We start from the raw sequence: 21,909 nt of genomic DNA on the forward strand, positions 1-21,909 counted from the left end.
ACATAGAAACATCTGATAGTTTAAATAGCTTGGCGATTTGACTTTCTGTTGACCACAGGTTGTCAAAACCTTGAACTCCTAGACATATTCAAGGCACACTGCAGATTCTTGTGATGAGTAAGGGGAATGAAAATGTTGGTAATTAGATAAAGGAATGCTTGTGGGTTTGGCTGAAGTTTTAAATAAACGTCTCTGTTCTTACACTTTGTAACTCAGCACTCGGGTCCAATAATGATTACTTGAGCTAGATTGTGCTTACAGATCTGGATATTATCTACTGTCCAGATCAAGTAAGCAAATAAAGAGGATCATGCTATTCTGTTGCAGTTGCTTCCATTTTTCTATGTACATTTTAGCCATGGCTGCATGCCATCAAATGTGATTTAAAGTCTTTCACAGCTGCAGTGTGCAGTTGTCACCAGTAGGGAGAAGCATATGCCAACAAAAGAGACAGCCTGAGCATCTATCCTCGTGTAACCCTCACAGATTAATCAGTCAACTGGAGCATGAACTCAACCCAATAAAATCAGTGCTGGCAGTGGCTTCCTAATCTCACTCTACTCTCCTCCTAATCTCACATGGAAATTATTAGTGCATTCGCTTGCAGGTTTCTGACCATGTTTGCTGGCCCCGGGACTGGGTTATAATAATATCCTATATGTATGTCTGGATGCATGAAGACTTGAGGTACACAGTAGTTAAGTTTCAATTAGTGGCTTTCTGGAGAAATTCTTGTAAACCACTTTGTGTATCTGTGGGAGTGAAAGCGCTTCCTTGCTTGCTTGTGTGTTGCGTATGTGCGTGCGTGTGTGCATGACTCACGGTCAGCTGCGGCCTGCATATCTAGTTTATGAATCACCAGGTTGCACTCAGTAACCTTTCAACTGGCCCCTGGGCACATGCATAAAACATTTCATTTTAACACTGCATTTGACTGCGTAGCATCGCTTTAATCAGTTCGTTTTTATATCCCACTGTCTGAAACATATCTGTGAATGAGTTCTCATTTAACTGCTTCCTTTCACCGAATGTCTTTGTGTGGTCATAACCAACCAGGGATAGGCCTACTTGTACACCAGGAGTTGCCAGGAGGTACTTTAGAGACAATTTTTTTTGACAAAATAAGAATTACAATTCTTACTATACTTAATGTCCACATTTTAATCAATAAAAGAATAGTCAATATCCATATGGGCTGGTTGAAGTCAGCCACCAAACGTGAACATGTAGGGCAAGCATTTGAGAGTGATTCAAAAGTAGTTAGAAAGCATGCGAGGAAGACCAAATACAGTCGTTAGCTAAAAGTAGTGGATTAATAGTCTGAGAAGTTAGGCAGGTTAAACGTATTAGAGGCTATAGTAGATAAATAGTTGAAATATCAATATGGGCCCATTGAAGTCAGCTCGTGAAATTGAGTGAGAGTGACTGAAAAAGAGGCCTAGTAAGCAAGCTAGCAAAGATGGCCAAAGAGTACGCCTAAAGTAATGTGTAAACAGTTTAAATAGTAATGTAAATGTACTGTATAGTGGATGAATAGTTGAATTTCCATATGGGACTATTAAAGTCTGCTGTACAACGTGAACATGTAGACAAAGAAGACTTAACAGTTAGCTAAAAGTTATAAGTTGTTAGGTAAATGAACTCTATAGAGGGTAAATAAAAGTAATGGATAATTTTTTGAAATAGATAATAAGAATTGACAAACAGCTGAAAATAAATTAAACTTGTTAGGCTAAAGAATAAACAGTTGAAATAGTTGGCTAGAGATAGCCTTATGGATAAACTGTTTTGCCTAGCTCATTCATACAGTTAGAAATACCTTTTTAGAATAAATATCTTGAAGTGATGGGTTGATGGTTGAAAAGTCCAGGTTTCAAGTGGTATTAGTACGAATGGAAGCTTGGCCTAAACATTGACAAATAATTGCTGAAACAGTCCACTCTTACACAATGAATAGTGTTAAACAGCATCCAATTTAAAGTCATTTGAAATTACTATATATGGAACATGAAGGGTGGTTTGAAGGGGTTCTTGTCTGACATGGCTTTCGAGATACATCAAACCAAAAAAGGGTTTAAAATAATGTTTTAGCGGCTACACGCACACAGCCAAAGACAGTGCAACGGTGCTGTTTATTGTTCATTTGTTAATTGTAGTCAGGAAGAAAGAAGTGGCAAGGTTGTGAGGGATACGGGCAAGGGGATTGCGTGACTGTCGTCCATATGCTTAGTAGGGTGTGTATATGTGCATAATAATGTGCAGGCATATGTGTCTGTGCATGCGTGTCTGGGACATACCCTCAAGGATTCTCCTCATTGTCACCAGGGGATATGGGGAGAGGAGATGCGGACATTGTTGTGTCTATGCATTGGTGCATCTGCCTGTGTGAGTGTGTATTAGTGTGTGTGTGTGTGTGTGTGTGTGTATGTGTGTGTGTGAGAAAGACAGAAAGTGGGTGTGACCAATTAGGGCAAATGGTGTGCGGAGCAGCAAAGAGTGGGGTATGAACGGTCACGCAACCTTGCATGGTATAGGATTATAGGTCTTGGTTTGCACACTCACTCACGCACACACACTCTCTCCCCCTCACAGATACAGCTGTCAACAAGCATCAAACACTTTGCTTACAATACAGTTGCCCTAAGCGGTCGCTCCTCTTTCTTGATTGGATGTGCTCTTTTCATTGTTTTCACTCCTTTCCCGAGCTAACTTCTCTTTTCTCACCTCAAGGTTTTATCTCTCCACCTCTCTCTCTCTGTCTCCGTCTCTTTCTTTGTCATCCTCACCCCTTACCCCCTCCCCGTCCAGAACAAGTGTCATACAGATGGCGTGATCGAAGGTTGCGTGCATGCTGACGAATATTAAACATTTAAAGTCCGCCTCATCCTCTCCCCCCCCCCTTATTGTCACATCATCAGTCATGAAACTACAGTGAGACAAAAGCAAAGTACTCCTTTGGGGAAAAGCGGGAAAGAGAGAGATATTACACAATGTACTCACTCAAATGAGTTAGTTGTTACTCACTTGGAAAGTCTGTGTGTGTGTGTGTGTGTGTGTGTGTGTTTGTTATAGACACAATGCAATATGTAATTCATCTCATAGAGCTTGATCCCTGTAAAGCTACACAAAAACGCTATGCTTCTCCTTTGTTAGGGCTCCATACAACAACAGACTTAGTGGTGAGTACATTCCTTGATACCATTTAATAATCACCGCTCCTTTACAGAAAACCAAAAGAGTGTTTCCAGGGCCAGAACTATTAAACTTCACAACACTGTCCATGGATTATTCATGGCTTATAACTATATGAATCAAAATGAGTTATGAACGCCATTTAGCTTTTGCTGTTCCTCCCGCACTACATTTTCATTCTACTCGCCAAGTAATGAATCTCATTCATTTTTCTGGCAGTTACACCTAACCTACCCACAGGCGGCCTCCGAGCACCGTATGCAAACTCTAAACTCTATAGAAGCTCCCTGTTAAGATGAGATACACTTTAAGTTGCTGTGCAACTGAAAGGACAAAAAACATGCCATGTTTCATCTCAGGACAAGGAGGAAGTGGGATCTTATTGTTAAGAGCTTGTTTTAATCTGAGAGGAAGAGAGCAGTTCTTCTCTTCAACCGTCTGGGTCGACATGGGTGTACAAAACTTCATCGCTGACGCACATATGGCCATTTTAGAACTTGTTGCTGTGTAGATCAACAGAAATCACAAGAGGAATCAACAAGGTTTTTACGAGGAAGTGTACGTTTAAATGCAGAAATACTAGCTTTGAGGATGCCAATTATCATTGGTCAAATTAACATATGGACAGTTGGGCACGTGTATAAGACCAACATGGACTTCCATTATTACGTGCACATGTGTGTTTTTTTGATGCAGGATAATGTGAACCTTCAGGTGGTGTATTAGATCCCCTGGTTTTGGAGAACTAGTACATTAAAGCACTTTCAGGTATCTTTTCCTGAAAATTTCCTCAAATTATGTTAATAAGATGAAAAAAAAAATGGCACAAAAAGCCTTAAAAGTGATGCTGCCAACTAAATATGAAACCGTGAACCTGTACTTTATATGAAAGTTGGACCTTGAATGTACATTTTTAATAACGTGGTTGATACAATTTATACGATGTAGTTAAAGATGTGACACTCGTAACAGGATTTCCTGAAAATTCGTTAGTAGTCTGTTCGCAAACAAAAATAAGATGTGGCTATCTGGTGCTTACCCTGTTCACAAGCATGCCAGCACACACGCTTGCACACATGCAGATACAGTGCACACTCGCAATCATCCCAATCAGTAAAATCCCCACACTAACTGATCCTCGCGTATCCTGTAATTCCCTATAAGCTATACTCTGACTGTGGTGAAACAAACACAAGCTTCTGGGAGGGATTAGAGACCGGGATGACGATCGCTGTGGCAGCAGTTAGAGAGGCTTGTTTCTCTCAGAGCAGAGTAAACAAGTGAGGGACCCAGTGCAGGTAACAGTCTTAAAAATATAAAGTGACGACTGAGAGGATACAACCACACACAAGTGCCAATTCTGTTTGACTGTTTGAAACATCACCAAAGTATTTTTTATCATCTCAGGACCTCCTGCTAGGACAGGGTTCTGATGTCACTCTGTAGAGGTCAGAGGTCAAGCTCAACTAAGCATATACAGCATATGGCTGTATTTAACAATAAGTGTATTTAATTTCTTGCTCCTAAAGTTGAATGTTTGCTTCACTCTGCAGAATGTTGTAGGGCAGTGGTCTCCACAGTGAGGTAGGACACATCTTGTGTCGAGCAGTTAAACTTCTGAAACTTGCATTTTCATGTTTTCTGCAACTTTAGAGAGGAAGACGGAATGGATGCAATTTCATAGATTTTAATAGTGGCAATTACAATTCTGTAGGCAAAAACATGGCAAAGTGCTCACACAATTATATTGATGAAATGAATGAATGAAAAAAACATCTTGATATTACTTTTGGTGTTTGGACCTTATAGCATGAATTGTGATGAGTCAAAGAACAATTGTTGAACGTGTGTAACCGTCTGGGATTTTGTTTTTTGGTGTTGCACAAGCAATTAGTAGCTGACTGTTGTTTCGCGTTCACAGATCGTCAAATACTAACGGTTTGGGTCGTTGGACAGCCCGACCTCCCAGCCCCAAAGTGTTAGTATTTGATGACCTAGAAAACCCAAAGCATCAATATACGAGACTGAACAGTCTACTATATTTCTCCAGAATCCGTATTTGCATCATTAAGTAAATATGTCCCAGTCTCACAATGACATAATCTGTGGTTTTGGCGCACTATTCCTGCAGAACTTACTCCTGTGGTGATAATTAAGTTATTTTTCTTGATTTAATGCACAGTTTTCATTAGCTGCCAACTGATTTTTGCACACTGCATTTGCTCATTTCCTAAGGTTTTATTTTGTGTCCTAGTATCTGCACTGAATGAAAAGTTTATTTTGATATAGTATGCAAGCTAGATGGCATGCTGATAGCCAGCTAGATTGGAAACGGACATTTTTTCTTAATGCTGAAGACACATGAACTGATTTGTTCACAATGAAGAGCTTTGTCTAGCCCATAAAAGGCAAAAGGCCACTTGTAAATGAATAATTGTTGTTACTGTCTAGACAATGGCCTTTATGCATCCCGAGTGTGGCCTCAGAGTCACTATGATCTACATTTAGAGTGGGTGATCATTAACTGATCAGAGACCTAATTGGTTCTGTCACAATGCAACCCTTATATGATAATTTTTTGGATAGGGGTTAGAAAAATGCTACCGACTGTAATCCTGACTCTGTGATATTGAAACTGTGCCACTGTTAAGAGGGAGGGCCTTTGGATCAAGGAGACAGTGAGTCTTGAGTGACTACTTTAAACCCGACGTGCCAAGTGAGTAATTTACTACCCAGTGAGATGGAGGTCCAGCCCTACTGGGAATCCAGAGGACCTGGATATAACCACAGCTTTTAGGCTACATCTCTTTCTCTTCTGGTCCCCCTGCCTCTGTCCTTGCCCTCTACCTCTCTGTGGATGCCAACATTCCCCTGGCTCCAGCCCCTGTCCCAGACAGTGGTGAGAGACGGGTGTTGAGTTCCCCAGATCGTGTGAAGGAGCTGTCATGCCAACTTTACAGCACATTAATCATACAGGCAATGTGGCTAGAGATACTCTGTATCCTGTTCTGCTGAGTATTTATTATTAATAGAGACACAAATCTGAAGGATGAGACCACATTTGGTATATGTGAAAAATTCAGAGGCTACTAAAGAGACAAAGATGGAAACGGAACAATTGAATTTGGTCACTTTTCATTCAGGAACTCGTTCATCACAGCAGGAGGCCATCAAGTTTGACTGTGTGGTACATTCTTTCAAATTTTTGGAGTTGAGTCTTTAAAAAATGTTTTTTTTCTTTTTTTATACCATGACAAAGACCTCACACTACATGTTGCTGTTTCACTCATTGATTCCAAAATTCTGAATGAGTCATAGAGATGGTTGTCATTTACAGCTGTGTAATATTCATATAATAAGTATTATATACTATATTGTATTCTATTTTCCTAATGTATTGTTATACATGGTCTGATGGGTCCTTATAAGATGTTTATAAAGCTTATTATTTTATATAGCATCATACAAATGCTTATGTTACATTATAAAACATTTATACATACAATAAACTGCTTAACAGTTTATAGATGCTTAAGAACAATAATTAATTGTTTTTTTAAACTTGATAAGGCATTGTTCCTATTTTAGGTCTATTAGCTATTAGTTATTGCATACTTAGCTGCTAATAAATGCATAACAAGGTATGTATTAAGTGTAAAAAGGTAACAAAGAATGCATAGTAAAGCCTAACCATAATACATACTACATAATAGGTAAGCTGGTTTAACTGTATAAACAGTTTGCAATGCTATTATAAACAGTTATAAGAAGCTGTAAAGGCTTTATTAATGTTTATATGCAGTCTATAAAAGATCATTTTTATAAACAGTCTATAAACTGTAAACAAGTTTCTTATAAGTGCATAAATATATTATTATCTGACAATAAACATGCCTATGATACTATTATTAACACTTGTATTGTCCAATTAACCCATACACATCTAATGAATGCTTTTGATGACAAGGACCTTGATATAAAGCCAGACCCAAAATGCCATCACATATCACATGTTGTTATGCTTACTGCCAAACAAGCCGGCAGACATTTGTTGACTTGTTATACTTCATCTTAACAGCAAAAGAAAAACGCATCACCCAGATTTTCCATATAAAGAAAAGTCTTTTAATAGATAAGTCCCATTTGCAAAAACACGTAGAAACATTGGAAGACACTGCATATGTACACTGTGTTCGCTACCTTGCAGCTACTTCCTCCATGAGACAAGTATGACAGTCTTTTGAACAATTATCAAAAAGATAGCAAGGGGGAAAAAAGCCATATTTATTTACTTTAGTGAAACAGAAAAGCCTTCAAAACTGTAGTTTTTTTTAAAATTATGCACTTTTGCATCTTACAATAAATATGAATCATCAAACATTTATTGAAATGAACACACACAAAGAGAAAAAATACAAATTCAAAACAGTGACACCATGTACAGTTGTGCGTGTCGACTCAAAACTTGTCTGGCTAGGCTGAACCTCATCTGAACTACTCCCAGTAGTGCAATTCAGAAACTACTACAGTAGCTTCACAGAACTGAGACTCAATCAATCAATTTGGTGCTTTTTAATTCATTTGTGCAAAAATACTGATTGTGAAGACGATTTCTGATGTTTTTAGGACTGAGAAGACAACACGAAAAAGTGTATATTCATTTCAAAGGAAATGTGTTGTATCTGCAGTGAGATAGGCTGGTTGAAATGCTGATCTTGTCATAAACACTAATCCACACAATACAACATTAGTCTTGACATAAATTAACATTATTTGTACATTGTACATGAGTTTCATGACTTAAAATTACAGAATTATTGTGCGCATCGAAACCTTGTAACAGTTTTCCTTCAGTTCAAACAAACACTTCTACCTTGTCCTAACAAAGCTTCAGCTGATAATTAACACACCATTTAACCAGTGCAGACCATCTGTCATAGGTCCAAGTTCATCTTAGGCCTCTAATTTAAAGGGCAAATCTTGGTCTTGATCGGATTCAATACCTTACTCAAGGATGCTTCAGCAGGACACATGGTTGAACTACAGGTTTGTTTCCCTACTTGCCATGTATTGCCCTCATGTGTGTTTCTAACACAATAAACCAATGTATGGAATATTCTTAAAGCTTTGGCCATACCAATAGTTTGACATGTTTTGTTTCATTTGTTATGAATTGCATAAAGTTTCATTATTATAAAGTTGTTGTTTTTTTGTTTTTTTAAATGTCCTTAATGCTGTATTAAGGGATGCTCTAACAAAAGTATTGCAGTGGTTGCTACACTGCTGGAAAATCATATCCAGAACACAAACATTGATTAGCAGGGATGGTGTTGAATGCAAGTATCTTTGATGAGTGTTTACAAAATAGGCCCTGGTTGCAACTTCATGTAACTTCCATCAAAAGTGTATTTTTTTTTATCTTCAAGTGATCAAGTTTAAAGTCTCTGGAAGTTGATTTAATGATCCAGTGTGCAGGGTTTTTCTGGCATCTAGTGGTGTGGTTTCAGATAGCAACCAAGTGAATACCCCTCCCCTCACACTACCTTCCTAAGCCTGTTGGGGAAGCTGCGGTGGCTGCTAAAAACACCAACGGCTCAACGGTTTGTCCATTCTTAGCTACTGTAGAAACATGGCGTATCCGCTCCCTCAGTAGATAAAATGGCTGATTTTAAGGTAACAACACCAATTCTTATTTTCAGGTGATTACACACTGATGAAAATATAAGTATTGTACTTCTGCCAAAAGATCACCCCAAATCTTACACACTGTACCATTAATACAATTATAAAATGCATAGAAACCATTTGTTTCAATCCATACATCACTGCAGGCAGTAATGAATAAGGTAGGCCATTTATAGTTAAAGCAATAAAACATGCAACATCACCATCAAGGCAGATTAAGTTCTAATCACTGACTCCAAAGTCTGCTCTCATTATCAGCCATCTCCCTTGATGAACCCAGCCATGAGGTGTAGGTCATCTCCTGTGTACAAAGTTTTTTTTAAAAAAAGTATATTTTTACAGCAAAATCTTTGTTCCTCCCACAAAGCCAGGTGTACACGACACGATAAAACAAAATTAAACTGTGTTTCTAGACATTATTTGTCTCATTGTCACTAAATCCAAAGTGCTTGGAACCAGCTACAAAATGTATTCCTTAAAAACTAAATCATCTATCCATAAACTGGATTAAAAGTATTACTTTTGATTGTCACAACACTAACACTAGAACCTGAGCCTCGTTGGTGACCTCTTCTTCAAGCAGAAGAAGTGATTTAAATGTCGACATCCTGGGAACCCTTGTAATCAACGACTGTCCTTCTGTAATGCTGGTGCATGTGGCGCAAAATACAAAGTACTACTTTAATGCACACTTATTGTTGTGTGTGTGTGTCTGTGTGTGTGTGTGTGTGTGTGTGTGTGTCTTTGTGTGTGTGGGGGGTCGACGGGGGAAGGGTTAGGGCAGGTAATTATCTGATGATGTGTTTGCTCCAGTCACTTCTACTGCATGTAAATGTAGGGACTGGACTTGTGGTGCCCTGTGCTCATCACACAGGGCATAACGTTCCTTGGACCAACCATCATGGACTGGCTCATGTCATGAGCGTTCTCCGGCCATGGTGGGGAGTCCATTGGCTCCCGCTTGATCGAATGGATCAGCCCGTGGCCTTTGAACTCGTAAGCGCCATGCTTGTTGTAGTCCGGGTGCATGTAGGCCTTGTGAGGGTCTTGTGGGTAGACTTGTGAGTCCATGAGGTTGACGGATTGGTTGCTGCATAGAGAGTCTGTGTGGGAGAGTCTGTGCGGACTAAACTGGTTGTTGTCGTTATTATTGCCCAAGTCTTTGTCACATTTTAACAGACGCCCGGTTGTGTTGCCGCTGTTGTTGACTGCATAGTTCTGGTAGTTGCCGTTGTTGTACGGTGGGCTGATTCCTGCTTTCCCGCGCTGACAGGGCGAGTACTGCGGATCGTAGTAATCTGCCTCTGCTTTGAGATGGACGCCCGAGGTTTGGTCGTATAACCCGTTAGCATAGCGCCGATCCATGGACTCTGGGTCGCGGCAAACCCAGGGTCGGCCATAGGCATCGCAGCCGTTCTCAGAGTCCGAGTCATGCTCTACCTTGATAGGTGGCATCTCGGGCATCAGATGGCCATCGTAGCATTCTCCATAGCCATTCTCGTTCTTCACCAGGTCCACGCAGTAGGCGTCTGGATCCGTGGGGATCTGAGCATTCCCATAGAGCTTAGACACAAACACCTCACCACCTCGGCCGCTGTGGCAGCTGGGAGAAAGGCGGTATGGCTTTCCATACTGGCCGACCTTGTTCAGGCGGTTAGAGGGGATGTAGCCAACACCCTGGCCCGCTCTGAGAGGACCTGAGTTTGGCCGCAGAGGCCAGCCGCCCAGGCCTGGGCTGACACCTTTATGGGGAGCCATAGAGGACTTGCAGTAGTTGAGGGGCTCCTCCTGGTTGTAGTAAACATCAGGGCGGTACTTGAGGTTGTCTTTGGAGAGCGGGGTCCAGGGAGTGTGGTGACCTCGCTGGGAAGCACCAGGAGAGGGACAGGAGAGGAGGAGAGGGTCTGCAATGTCACCCATTCCTCCACTGAAGGAGTGCCTCCGGAGGTGTTCCCCTCGCTTTCTGTACGGGACAATGATGGAATAAGGGGTGGGGAGGAGAGGGGGATCGAAAGAAGAATGACATCATTAGTCACAAAACAAGAAGATAAATTCACCGGCACAGAAAGGTTTGAAGAGGAGATGGTCTCTTCAAATATCAGTGGTCCACTCAATGGGAATGTCCAGAAACTGAATGTTTTTTTCTGCTGATTGACGAATGACTCAAAGCCCAAGTATCTTGGTTTGGTTCATTTAAGTTCGGGAGAGAATCATTCCAAAAGTGACTCATCTTTTCCAAGGATTCATCCCATCTGAAAATTGAGAACAGAGTCAACATCCAAGACCCGAAGATCAATGACATCCAGCTCTCCTTGTTTATAGGCAGTAAAATGCTGTATATCTTAATTTTCTATCAAAACAATGCAGTGTGTTTCAGATTTTGTTTTTTTATTGAGTGCATATTTTTATTAAATGTTCAATTGTTGTTGAATTTGTTGCACTGTGAACATTTTTGATCACCACAGCAGATTTCTTATTACACAGGACAAACTGTGTGGATGCTTGAATAAGGCTAACAACTAAAAACATTCTTTTCTGCAATTTGACTTGCTGTGTAACCTGGCTTATATGATTTATTATTGCATAAATACTTTATACATTACATTTTTATCATTACATATTGCACACATATTCCTTATTTTAAAAAAGGGCCATTTCAAACAATTGTTGATAATGACAAATTTTACTTTAAACATGTTTTGTTCTGATCAACTGGTTTATTAAACACTAATGCTAAGCTGAGAACAGGAGCTAAAGCTTTGGATTAGTGTTATTGGATTAGAGTAGTATTAGAGTAGAGATCTTTAAGTAAGTATATGTGAGGAACTGTTTGTTTTGAATGTTTACGATCTAAAGCTATATGGAGCACATGTGGAGAAACAAATTTCCATAGTGGGTTATTTCTATTAGTGGATCCTGACAGCACATGGGAGGTATTTAGTGTCTATTTAACAACATCAAATATACACATTCTCAAGCACTTTTCCTTGAAATCAAGTGCCATGTATATATATATATATGTGTGTGTATGACAGGTGAGTCATACTGATGGCTCAACCCTCAACCTATAACCTTTATGGCCTCCTAATCCAACCAGCCAACATGCTGTCCACTTAGAACTAATTGGTATTTTTCTAAAGACATCCAACCTTATCCATGTCTCCCTGGCTGATGCTGAGCTGGACTGAACAGCAGAGGGGGTGGTAGTGCTCTGCTTCCTGACTACAGCTCAACTCTTGGCCTCTCAGCCTTCCAACACAGTTAATGATGCATGAAGCACAGAGGGCCTTATCCAAGATGAGACATGCATTTGTGCCTAATTGGCCACAGGTAAGGTGTCCAGCGCTCATTTGGTTTGGTGTCAGAGCCTGCTGGGTGAGGAAAAGGGATTATGTATGTGTTGGTAACTGAGTCTCAGGCTAAATGCTTGTGTGTTCATAAAACTGTAGCTGGGTAATAAGCTGGTATCTCTGGAAAATAACCTAAAAAAAAACATAACTAACGTGAGGACTGATGCCCATGTCGTTTTTTTCCACTCCGACACTGTTTTGAATGTTTCTTTTAACTCTTTGCTTGTGGATATTAGTCAAGGCAGTCGCTGAGTAAGTTTTTACATGTAAACTGCATAAATTATGAGGGTGACAATGTGCATCAGAACTCTAAGCTTTAACAAAACTTAACTGATGTCGTCGCTGTGGCCTTTCAAGGTTTAAATGTTTTGACCTTTACTTGTAGCTCTCCCATCAGACAAATCAATGTAATCTCTAGAGGCCATAACAAGGTGCCAAAAGGCATCAAGCCTCAAGTTTGGATGACTCTGAGATATCGACTTTGTGTTAAAAAGCTTGACCTTTAATTACAGTATAGCACCCCCATTAAAAACTATCACTGGATTTACACTAGGGCACACTGTGAAACTTGTGTCGCAGGGATGTCACATGTATGAGGTTCCATTCCCTCTTACCCATGCTCAAGTGCAGAGATAATCCCTCCTGCTCCTCCCTTGTTCTTTCCCCGCATCAACATGTTCTTCATTTTCATCTCAGTGATGGAGGGCAGAAGGAGGGGTACACCTATGCAGAACAGAGCCAGCTGGGGGGGCATCGGGGCCCCCGAGGCCGACTTCTTTTTCTGACCGCTGAGGAACTTCAGCCGACCCTGGAATTGCATAGTCTAGGAGAGAAGAAGAATTGACTGGTTTGAGCATATCCAATGGTCTACATCTCCAATGCTCCTTAAAAATGTTAGACACTTCAAACTGAGACTTATCAAAAACATTTTTGGAAAATCGTGTCGGGCAAACCCGTTTGGTGCATCTGAAAAAAAAAAACCAAATAGTATCTATATAATGTCAAAAAATAAGAATTTTTACATTATGTCAAATACATCTATTGTGTTGCAGCTAGCCTTGGCCCATCATTTCTTGTGATATCACTCTGAGCTGTCAGTCAGGACCGCAAGCTGCAGCAGCTAACTGAGTTAACCAGCCAACTACAGCTACAGTTAGCAGCAATTAGCAGTTACTCTGGTCATGTGCTGCCAGCTGATTGTTTTGAAGATGAATTAAAGAGGTTCTTAAATCTTACATTTTGTTACAATGCTGGCATACTACTGTTTAGTAAGTAGTGCACCTGTTAAAGCAGGTACTTGGAGGTAGTTTAGCCTGCTAACATGCAAACTTTGGCTACTTAGCGGTAAACACAAATTACAGCTGAGTTTGATGGGAATTTTTATTAGTTCCAACATAGCCATCCATCAAGCCCTGCGGCTACTGCGGCTAGCGCATTTTATTTTCTAGCATTATGAGTACTGTGCATTACATTACAACTAATGTGTCTTCAATGCAATTATGTTGAGTGATGAGGAAAACATCTTAGCAATATTTGCTCACTAGTTGGCTACAGATGCTTCAAGTACATGTCAGAAAATTGCCATCTAGAATTTCTGTTGTGCAGCCAGCGTCAGTGAAACCAGAGCAGACTTGGTGACAGTGAACTCTATTGACCCTGATGAAATGGTCCAAACCCATATTCTTGTTGCTCTGTCATCAGGGCAGCTTTTCCACTGCTCTTCTCCAAACCACCCTCGTCACAGCCATGAGGGATGAACCGAGTTCCTATTCTGCTGCTGTGTCAAGGCACCCAATTACCTCATAACGCCTTGCAATACAGCTATAAATAATTGTACACATTAAAATTAAAAATGGCTGTACCAAAGGGGTCATAATACTTTTTATAGGCCTGGGTCTTCTCCCAGAAAGTGGGCAACATTCACCCCATGCATACATTTCAGTGCTATATTCCGCACTTCTCTGTTTTGCAGAGACTTTATTGCATCGAAAACTGAAGTCAATGTTTAGTTTGGTTCAGTCCACTCACCAAGAATCCAGAGGTGCTGTCCAGGAGGCATCGGACTCGGGCAATGAAGCATCTGTTGAGAAAGCAGGAGAGCTCAGGAGGGATTCCCCCGGCCTCTGGAGAATGGAACAGGCTGCTCACAATGAAGTCTTCACCTGAGATGTAAAAGTGAAAGATGGCGGAGAATTATTTTCTTCCCCCATGCATTTCTTTCTCTAATGACACACAGCTGACTTCATGAACAGACACATTTTTGGCACTGAGTTCTTACATGTTTAATTGTTTGCTGATATTATGCATGAAAGACCACGCCCATAATGGGCATATGACCACACCCAAACTCAACTCCCCTCTCCTGAATTTGACCCATTCTCATCTGGTCACCCTATACCCACCAGTCCCTGCAGGTAGCTGGCTGTCCTGATGAGCTGATGTCCCCTGGTGCTGCGGAGGACACATGGCCCAGTGGAGCTGACGTCTGAACTCCTGGCGGTCGTCTATGTGGATGTAGTCAAACACGTTCTGGTGCATCACGTCGGTCTGTGGGGAAAATTGAGTGGATTTTGTTGAGGAAATTTCTTAGATAAAAATAGTTTTTCTCGGCCACGACAGTTTGCCAGAGACATTTTCTAGTTTTAGACAAACTTTGTCGTCACGTCACCTCCCGAAAGTCTTAAGAAACACAGCATCGTCTGCACTGTGACTTTGCTGCCATCACTGCAGCTTTGTAGCTTAGCTGCAGTTTGGAGGGGAGATTCCTGTCATTGCTGCTCAGATACACTAAGTCTGCCTCAGGATTCCCAGGGAGCATGCCAACCTCCCCCATCAAACACACAAGGACCATACTGTACACACAAAGTCACTGGAAGTCACAGAAACATACATTCACACTGCACATACACACACGCAGGAGCATTTGCCCAGTACAGTAACAGTCTACGGGCAGCTGTAGGGCCAGTGAGGGCAGCTGTGTTTGTCAAACATCGCGTGACACCAGCTCCCGAACAGCAGTCCAACCCAGCTTACCCTCCCCGTCCACACACACACATACACACACACACACAAAGTAAGTCGGGTTCTAGCCCACTCTCGTCATGCCTCTCGCTCTTTTCCAGCAATAGCTTTGCTTTCTGTCATTCCATGACAGATTCCTCACTAAAATGTTCAACCTTCTCCTCTTCCCTCTCTCCCTCCTCCCTGCACTGGCTCCATAATTTCCACACTGGTGGCACGCGAGGGTTTTTGATCGCCTGCCTCTGAAAACACAATCTGTTCCCACCGTCTTCGGCGGGCGCTTCGTCCTGTGGTTTTGGTTCCCTACCGGCAGTCAGGCAGACAGACGGATCGAGTGACTATTGTTTATGTTTCTCGTAAAAAACACAGAGAGGAAAAGAAGAGGGAAAGAAATGGAGAATAAGTGATATTTTCGCTGACCTTCAAAGGCTAACTGCCCCAGTAACAAATGGGATCAAAGGCCAGTGGAGGTTTTCTGCTCTTCTCCAGGGCTTTCTTGTGGCGCTACTTAGTGAAGCGTTCTCGTTTCTTTTTTTCTGTGGTATATTAAGGATAAGTGTCCTTCTGACTACAATTGTGGGCTCCAAATTATGTGACATGTTGTCAAAGCCTTAGAGGCAAACTATGGGACTTAAAAACAACCAATAGGTCCTCTGTGAGAGTTGAACATGTTGGAAAGGCTACGAGGATGTTTTGATCAGTCTCTGAAATATAACATAATGATCTTTGAGTACTTATTTTTCTCCATACTGCAGGGTTCAACTGTTTACTCTTAACAACATATTAAATCTTGGGTTTCTCATATAGAACGGCATGCATTCAAATGTATGTCCCCCTCAGTATTGACAGCACAGAGCTACATTAATTGAAATTGAAGTTGATCTTGTGTGTGGATGAACACTTTACTGCTGCCAGATCGTCTTTCATGAGACGATCTGGCAGCTTGGGTGACTTGAAACATTAAAAACTTCTGGATCCCTGTGTAATGGTTATTCATCATAATGTTTGAGGGCCATGCAAAACATGACAGATTTAAAAAAAGGATGGTGCTGATGGCCTTGAAGTGGTAGTGTTGGCAGATATCTTTCAGTCTACAACTATTACTGCTGTACATTCCTGGTCCCCAGAAGATTTATCTAACAGACTTAACGGATCTTCTGATTATTCATCTAGCGCCTTTATCAACACAATTAATTTCGTTGTTTTTTTTTACCAAATACCTGAAAAACGATATTTCCATCAGCCTCAACTGTACTTAGGTGCTACATAATTAGCAAATGTCAGCGTGCTTCTACGCTAAATTAAGATGATAAACATGCTAAATATTACGTACGTTTAACATCACCATGTAAGCATTGTCATTGTGAGTATGTTAGCATGCTAATGTTAGCGTTTAGCTCAGAGCACTGCTGTGCCGGCGTACAGCCTCACTGAGCCGTTAGCAAAGCCATGAAGTATATTGACAGCCAACCTTACATCAAAAAGCATGAAATATGGCTAACACCAGCTAAGGGTTTAATTACATTTTTCTTTGCTAAATGCTGAATATTACAACATTTCGCGACAATACGAGTTCACTAATTTCTCATTTCATTGGAAAAATAAGACATTGTGACTGACCCATACACATTACATGCACCTTACAGTTGTAATGTCCTTTGTCTGTCTCTACTGGCTCCCATGCCAACCTGCACACACACTGTGGCACGATCCTTCAGACCGCTTTGGTTTTCATGTCGATTTCAAGGCGCTGGGTTATTGCCCCCGTCTGCTTGTAAGCCAAGTGGGAGCGCTGTAGCAGAAGAATTCTTATCCCAAAGTGTCAGTGTGTGTGTGTGTGTGTGTGTGTGTGTGTGTAAGTAGACGTGAGGGCAAGGGAGGGATTTTAACAGTGAAAAGCACTTTATTCATGGTTTTGAAGGAGAGGGATGATTTCAGCATCGCAGGACAGGCGAGTCCGTGTTGATATCATCCATAATTAATGACTGGCTGGGTATAGCCGCGGGAGAGGAAGGAAGCTAAACCATTGGTGACTTATCAGTGCCCACACAAACACACACCCCTACACACACACACACATATACACACAGGCAGACACCCACAGTGTATCTCGGGGTGAAACGGAGGGCTTCACCTTCCTGTGGCCTCTTATAGCTGTGACTTAGTGGGTTCACTCTGCCCCGATAGAGTTAGCAGGCGGCAGGGAGGCGGAATGAAAGAGAGACGTTGACTCTGGCTCATTAACCAGAAGATGGAAAGGAAAGTGAGTAGAAAGGGACGGATGGAGGAGAACCGAGAGGATCGGCTGAGGATGATAAAGAGGATCTTGCGGAATAATGGTACTTGTTGAGTAAAAACCTTATACTTTACTGTATGTAAAAGCCTACCAGGGTGGATTTACTAGCTTACCTTTCGAAAAAAGGGTATCAGTAGGTGCTGCATGCTTCCAAAATGATAAAAATTGTTAATCTGTTTGACTACAAACTAATTTGATAATTGAATATATATCATGAGGAGTTAGATTAGAAGACTCTTAATTAGACTGGAAGAAACAAAATATTTCAATATAGCTTGATATTTCTTTAACATTATTAATTTGAGGCGAGTTGAATCACAAAAGAAAAGGCACACAGAGATTGACAAAGATGAAAAACGGCCAACAAACCTCAAACTAAATATTCATAAGACCAAGAAATTGATGAATATTAACTTTTTTTGTGTGTGCCTACATTCCTGAAATACTTTGATGGATTCAGGTTACCTTAACCTCAGACAGGAGCCCACTGGAAGACCGAAAATTTGTCAAAGACATGATTAGTTAGAGCTGGAAGCTGAGTTAAGAGGGAGGAGACAACAACAACGCACCTCCTTTTTCTGAGTGATGTTGCACATCGTTGAATGAAATATCAATCAATCAATCAATCAACTTTATTTATAAAGCACTTTTCATACATGAGTATGTAGCACAAAGTGCTTTACACAGGAAACATAAAACAATAATAAAGAAAGCCCTCCCACCCTCCGTACTATATACATGCACACATACATACACACACACACACACTCTTACTACAGGAAATAAGGAGACATGGCAAGGCACTGAGGATTGAGGAAACGCCACCTTTGGGGCCGTCCACACTGGGAGGAATCACAGGCTGTGCCACGGGGGGCACCAGTGCCCAGGCCCCCCGACCCTGACAGACAACGACTGGCTGGGCCAAAGGGACCCAGGGACAGCACCCCCAGCAGCAGCCCAGACACAGCTCCCAGTGTGGAGGACCCCCTGAGGAAACTCTGGAGTTAACCCTTAAAAACTAAAAACATAAGATAGGATAAAAACCCTGACAAAAGATAGTTAGATGAAGTGAACAGTTAAAAGGATAAAATGCATAAGATAATAATAAATAAAATAAAATAGTATCGAAGATAAATAATAATAATAATAAAAAAAAAAATTAAAAAAAAAAATTAAGATGAAAATAGTTTTTAAAAAAAAAGAAAACAAAAACAAGATAGGAACAACAACATAAAATACGATAGAACCACATAAGAATGGAATAAGAATTTAAAATATTAGTTAAAAGCCTGATTAAAAAGGTGTGTCTTTAACCTTCCCTTAAAAATATCAACAGTCTCTGCAGACCTGAGGTTCTCTGGCAGGCTGTTCCACAAGCGGGGGCCATAGTGGCTAAATGCCGCCTCACCGTGGGTTTTAGTTCTTGGTTTTGGTAGGGATAAAAGGCCATATGACGCTGCCCACTATCTTTCAGTTGAAATTGCTTATCATACAGTATTACACCTTTAATATACAGCATGTCAATTGCAGTATTGCACGTATAAAATATAACTGAGCAGTTCAACTCACCTGATGAAATCCCAGATAGTCCACAATGGTGGAGGAGGCATAAAAGACCATCCCATCACTGCTCACCACCAAGGCAAAGCCTGTCAGAGACTACACAAACACACACGCAAAGAGAGAGAGAGAGAAATAAGCGTTGACTCAGGGAAGCTCATGCAGCAAATACACTCAAGTGCAAATACATAATTGACAAACACAAACAACTGCATTTAATCGGTGTCGACTTTTCAGAACGCTAGAGTACATGATTGCCAGCGGAAACAACAGAGTCAAATGGTTTCATTCGGGACCCAACTGCGGTTACAGGCATTACTGTACAATAATTCAATAATTCTTTGAGCCAGAATTCGACGCCAGCCAGACTTTTTTTTTGTAGCACAGCGTTCAATTTATATCATTCTTTCCATAATTCTCAGAACAGCGAATAACAGCGAAAATGGAACAAAAGATAGAATAATACAACACTGGAAGAGGAATGAAAGACAGATGGTTATGGAGGAGAGTGGGCCAAATAAAACTCACTGATTTGTAATGCAAAATGCTGCTTTTGAAAGGCTTCTAAAAGTAAATTTTTTTTTTCTGGGGGAATTTAGACCCAAAGCAGTTAACTTGAGGCTGACATATGCAGCATTTTGCGCCTCTCCAAACTTGTGTATTTCTAACTTTACTAGCTTTGATAATCAAGTCTGTTTGACTGGAGACGCGCTTTGATTCGTGGTATCAAGCGCGCTGATTAAAAGCAGAGAAACTCCTGACACAAACACGGTCTCCTTCCCACTTTTTCCCTCACGCCCATGCACATGGACGGGGAATAATGTGTTTGGCCGGCGGGCTTACGAGTGTTGATTAAAAAGAAAATTTAAATAAATACATAACTGGCCTCAGTCGAATGGCAAGCGGATGGACAGATGGAGATGGAAGCGAGAGTGTGAGGGAAAAAAGAAAACACAGGAAGGAGACGTGGAAGAGGGCGAGAGGTCTTCCAAGCGTGTGCATGTGCTTGCATGTGCGCACAGCTGTGATAGCGTGACAACTGCGAGGCTACTTGACTTGCGTGACTGCCGCTGCCAGAGTCTGTCACCTCTATTTTACTGCGAGACTATGCAGGTCTTCCCTGGTGTGTGCGCGTGTGTGCGTGTTTGTGTGCTATATATCCCTGTGGCCTTTCAATTCACACTCGTACTCACTTCGCCTCCATGTCTCCCTCGTTCTCCTCCTCCTAACAGTGATCTGATTGCCTTAGCGAGCGGTGTAACGCTCCGGTCACTGCACATGCTCCATCTCAACCATGTAATGCAACCTGATACCTGTCTGTGATTGTGAATAGAGCAATTTGTCCCTAAAACTCAGGGGTGTTTGAGTCACGCTGCGACAAAAGCATATCCGGATTATGACACGGCGATATGTGAGGAACATATATGATGGGGGAGGGAAGCGGGGATGGGAGGATGACTCAGGTCCTCGGCCGTGTGGATGCAGATGCTGTTTGACAAGGTCAGCCATAACGTGTTCATGACATCCATGGGGAGGGTGACTGAAGACACACCAACACACACACTGCTTTCTCCAGCAAGCTCTCAAAAATGGAGAAATACCACATACATGAATTTATATCTGCTGTGCAAGGAATCACTTTTCCGGATTTTGACCTTGACTCAGCGCTTACTCAGCAACATTTGGGCATCAAAGATCTGCGTGTGCCTGTCACAACAAAAGGCACGCAGCATCTTTTGGACTGCATTAAAGCTTTTGAAATGAAGACATGGTAATGCGGGATAAACAAAGCTTAGTATAGCTTCCCAATATACTTAATATATTGGTCACTTGGGGCTGTGCAAACATCTGGTAACAGAATGGCTGGGCCAAATCTAATATATTTATGAAAACATTTTGTCAAAATGTAACATGCCAAAATACGAAAATGTCTAGACCAAGAATCTGATAATCTCGGATTTTTACTGTATCAAAACCATGTGTCCACAGAGAGATAAGATGTTCAGGTGTAGCTTTTTGCTGTGCAATGAAGTCCAAAGCTGTTCTGTACAGACAGAGCTCCTCTAATTCACTCATATACAGCGTAGTGTACAAAAAAAAAAGAAGCTGTTTAAACATATGGCTTCTTGCATTTACATGTCGGGTTCATTTTGGTTTATTTAGGTAGTTCACCTTTCTCCATTCCTTTTCCAAGTCATTGAAATGCCACATTAAATCTCTGTTTTTAAGGGACATTTTTATTCTTCTGGAACAAATAGGCCTTGGACTGCAACACTACATTTTGTAGGTTGCGTGCTGTAATTGACTCTTAAAAATGGAATGCTTGGCAAATATATTATAAATGAATACATTGCATTCATTTTTCAGTATGGGAACACCCATCATTTATGTTGGAATAGGACAGCCCATGTAAAATTTATTATTATCATAAAAATGACTATTTTTCTGTTTTCTTTTTAAACAAAAATGTGTCTTTCTCTAGAATAATGGGGTTCAAGAAAGAAAGAAAGAAAGAAAGCTCATGAATGCTTTTTTCGTATGTTCCCTCCATTCACAGTTCCCTGAGTTCCTTGCATACTGAAGCCTTTAGATAATGGAAACAGGCACCTGCTGCTGGCCCGCTCCAGCACATATCTGCAACTACGACGCCCCCGGCTCCCATAACTGCCCCAGGGAGACTAAAAGCTTTGACTTACAAATCTTAAGAGGCGCTTTGCACGCAGAGCCCAAAATAAAATATTGGTTCACTGGATTTTGAAATGCGGGAGGGGAGGACAAGAGGTAGAAGGTGGCGGCGGTGGTGGT

General features: G+C 41.2%; 1 protein-coding gene across 1 annotated transcript in view; it reads right to left on the reverse strand.

Annotated features, from left to right (window-relative positions):
• Positions 1-7,294: 7,294 nt before the first annotated feature.
• The window catches only part of LOC115570445 (uncharacterized), a 66,544-nt gene continuing 51,929 nt past the window's right edge, over positions 7,295-21,909 (reverse strand). Inside the window, exons 5-9 of the mRNA XM_030399052.1 lie at positions 19,114-19,203; positions 14,630-14,774; positions 14,256-14,389; positions 12,842-13,050; positions 7,295-10,840 (exon numbers count right to left, since the gene is read on the reverse strand). Of these exons, the coding sequence (XP_030254912.1) occupies positions 9,697-10,840; positions 12,842-13,050; positions 14,256-14,389; positions 14,630-14,774; positions 19,114-19,203 (1,722 nt within the window). The 3' untranslated portion in view covers positions 7,295-9,696. The remainder of the gene's footprint in view (positions 10,841-12,841; positions 13,051-14,255; positions 14,390-14,629; positions 14,775-19,113; positions 19,204-21,909) is intronic.

Source organism: Sparus aurata, chromosome 19 (assembly GCF_900880675.1).
Source record: "Sparus aurata chromosome 19, fSpaAur1.1, whole genome shotgun sequence".
Classification (NCBI taxonomy): Eukaryota; Metazoa; Chordata; class Actinopteri; order Spariformes; family Sparidae; genus Sparus; species Sparus aurata.